Genomic DNA, 239 nt, shown 5'->3' with positions numbered 1-239 from the left:
CCCGCCCCGGAGCCGGGGTTTCAACCCGCAGCTGCCCCCCCCCCGCCCCCCAGCCCGTGTCCCCTACCTGAAGTAGTCCATCTTGCAGAAGATCTCCTTGTTCTTGATGTAGCAGCTGTGCTGCTGCCGCAGCGAGGTGCGGCACACGGAGCACTCCAGGCAGCGGACGTGCCAGATGAGGTTGTTCACCTGCGGCAGAGAAGGGGGCTGAGACCCGGGGCCACCCGCCGCCCCCCGCC

The 239-nt window shown here is 69.0% G+C and overlaps 1 protein-coding gene across 1 annotated transcript in view; it reads right to left on the bottom strand.

The window, feature by feature from the left end:
• Positions 1-239, bottom strand: part of LHX6 (LIM homeobox 6) — a 17,034-nt gene that overhangs the window by 13,930 nt on the left and 2,865 nt on the right. The window contains exon 3 of the mRNA XM_010571087.1: positions 68-189. Coding sequence (XP_010569389.1) covers positions 68-189 — 122 coding nt within the window. The remainder of the gene's footprint in view (positions 1-67; positions 190-239) is intronic.

This window comes from Haliaeetus leucocephalus, unplaced genomic scaffold, assembly GCF_000737465.1.
Source record: "Haliaeetus leucocephalus isolate CR32 unplaced genomic scaffold, Haliaeetus_leucocephalus-4.0 Scaffold306, whole genome shotgun sequence".
NCBI lineage: Eukaryota > Metazoa > Chordata > Aves > Accipitriformes > Accipitridae > Haliaeetus > Haliaeetus leucocephalus.
This window is presented reverse-complemented; position numbering and strand designations above follow the sequence as displayed.